This window comes from Sinocyclocheilus anshuiensis, unplaced genomic scaffold (assembly GCF_001515605.1).
Source record: "Sinocyclocheilus anshuiensis isolate Anshui unplaced genomic scaffold, SAMN03320099.WGS_v1.1 C33007206, whole genome shotgun sequence".
Classification (NCBI taxonomy): Eukaryota; Metazoa; Chordata; class Actinopteri; order Cypriniformes; family Cyprinidae; genus Sinocyclocheilus; species Sinocyclocheilus anshuiensis.
The window spans coordinates 1-2043 of NW_015621346.1; the positions used below are offsets into that span (position 1 = coordinate 1).

The 2043-nt window shown below is 41.0% G+C and overlaps 1 protein-coding gene across 1 annotated transcript; it reads right to left on the reverse strand.

Moving 5' to 3' along the window:
* Positions 1-6: 6 nt before the first annotated feature.
* Positions 7-1470, reverse strand: LOC107683173 (pecanex-like protein 4; the record flags this gene model as incomplete). The annotated part of the gene is made up of 2 exons (XM_016479247.1): positions 1125-1470; positions 7-161 (listed from the first exon to the last, which is right to left on the reverse strand). Coding segments are annotated over exons 1-2 (481 nt in total), but the record flags the coding sequence as incomplete, so codon positions are not given.
* Between the last annotated feature and the right edge of the window lie 573 nt (positions 1471-2043).

Below are 2043 nucleotides of genomic sequence, written 5' to 3' on the forward strand. Positions count from 1 at the left end.
ACCCACCCAGGCCGTGCACTAAGGTCTGTTCCATGGCCCAGAGCAGAAGAGCGTCCAGCGGAGAGAGCATTCCCAAAGCCCAAAGCACTGGCAGAACCACAAACAACACATGAAGCACCTGAGATGCTACTTGCAATTCAACCACTCCAGAACCTGAAAACCTGAGAGATGAGGACAAGAGTACGTCAGACTCAGCACTGACTCTTGACATTCATGCTCAAACAATCCTCATAAGTTTAAGTTACACAACAGAAGTCTCAAAGAAAACACTCAAATCAATCTCAGCATTTATATTTATTTAGCAGATGCGTTTATCCAAAGGAATAGGAAATTACTGAGGAAAATCAGAAGCAATTTCTCAAAGAGCCATTAATATTAGCAGTACGCAATGCCAGGTTTCAAGTATAAGCTCATATCCCTCAGCATATGAATCTCTGACAAGATATTCAGTTTTTGTCTGGAATCTATTAATTTATTTAAAAAAAATAAATTACAATACAATATGTACATACATATATGTACAGTATGTACATACATACAATTAATTAAATACACCTCTTCTATGCTTGAGCACTTTTTAATTTCAGAATAAATACTGATTTTCATATTTTGTGGGAGGCATAACGATCGTCATGAAAGGAAAACCTTATTAAAAGAACAAATCTTGAAAGGAAATCTCTTATGTAGTTTGAGAAATTATTTCTCTGGAAAATAAAATTGATATACACTATCAATCAAAAGGTTGGGGTCAGTAAGATTAAAGTATTTAAAAGAAATTAATACTTTAATATTCTTCCTTGATGATACTTATAATACTACTTTAATACTTATAATACATTAAAGTAATTATTACTTACTAATAAGTAAAGTAATTACTTTTTACTTTGTTTTCAACAGCTGCTATTTTTAAATGTCATTAAATTAAAATTATCTTAACATTTGTGAACAGATTGCCTCAAAAAACAAAAACAACACCAACATGAATACAAATAATACATTTCTAAGACATGTTTTAAACTAGATTTTTTTTGAAGGTTGTTTGCCTTTATCATGGACAGAATTCTTTGTCATTCTTTTTGACCAATACGCTGTCAGAGAGAAGTGGTGAATTGTGGGATTTGTACCTTAGAGCCAGGTCCACAGCAATGAATGCGAGTATGTATAGCGGTCTGGTGAGCGGCGTGATCTCGTACGTGTCCTGCAGCTGAAACGTGGCTGTTTCTGTAGCCGTGTTGACGATGAGCGAATACTCCCCAATACAGACAGTCACCCAGCTCAGAGCAAACAAAGGCACAACAGCTCCCAGTCCTGCTCCCGTGTGCCCATACAGGCCACTCAGTCTGTCTGGCAGCAGGTACCATGTGGACAACCCGCAAAGTGCTCCAGCAAGAAAAGTGTGTAAAACTACATTACCCATAAACTTCTTCCCAGGCACCACAAATCGTACCATCACAGGAGCCACTCAGTGAGTAAACTCCACCTCCTCCTCGTCTGCAAGGATGTTATTGGCAGCAAGCAGCCTTTGTACCACTCCGGTCCTGTGTGCCATACACCGTGCCAGTCCCTGAAGGGTGGCACCAACACCCAGCATGAGCACACCGGAAATAACACCTGCAAAAGCTTCATCCAGCACCCTCAGCTGGTAGAGGAGGGCCCCGATGCCTCCCAACAGCCATGGTGTCAGAAATAACACCAGCTGGTGCATATAGACATACAGCGGTGCACAGTAGCCTAGTTTCAGCCTAGGCCCCCCCAAGACAGTCTGTGGGAAACGCTTCCAGAAGAACTCCTGCTTGTAATCGTTGAGCAAGGGCACATCAGGCCCCATGATGATGAACACAACACGGGAGGGACAGACTCAGTCATCTCCTCCCAGCTGCTGCGGAACACACACACATGTCCCGCTGACAGTGAATCACTGGAAACACACACAAACGCATACAATTACCATATACATTAATATTTCACAGGCCATGATCGAGTAGCGGTTTATTGCATGTCTTTAAAGGGGTCATATGATGCGATTTCAATTTGTCCTTTCTC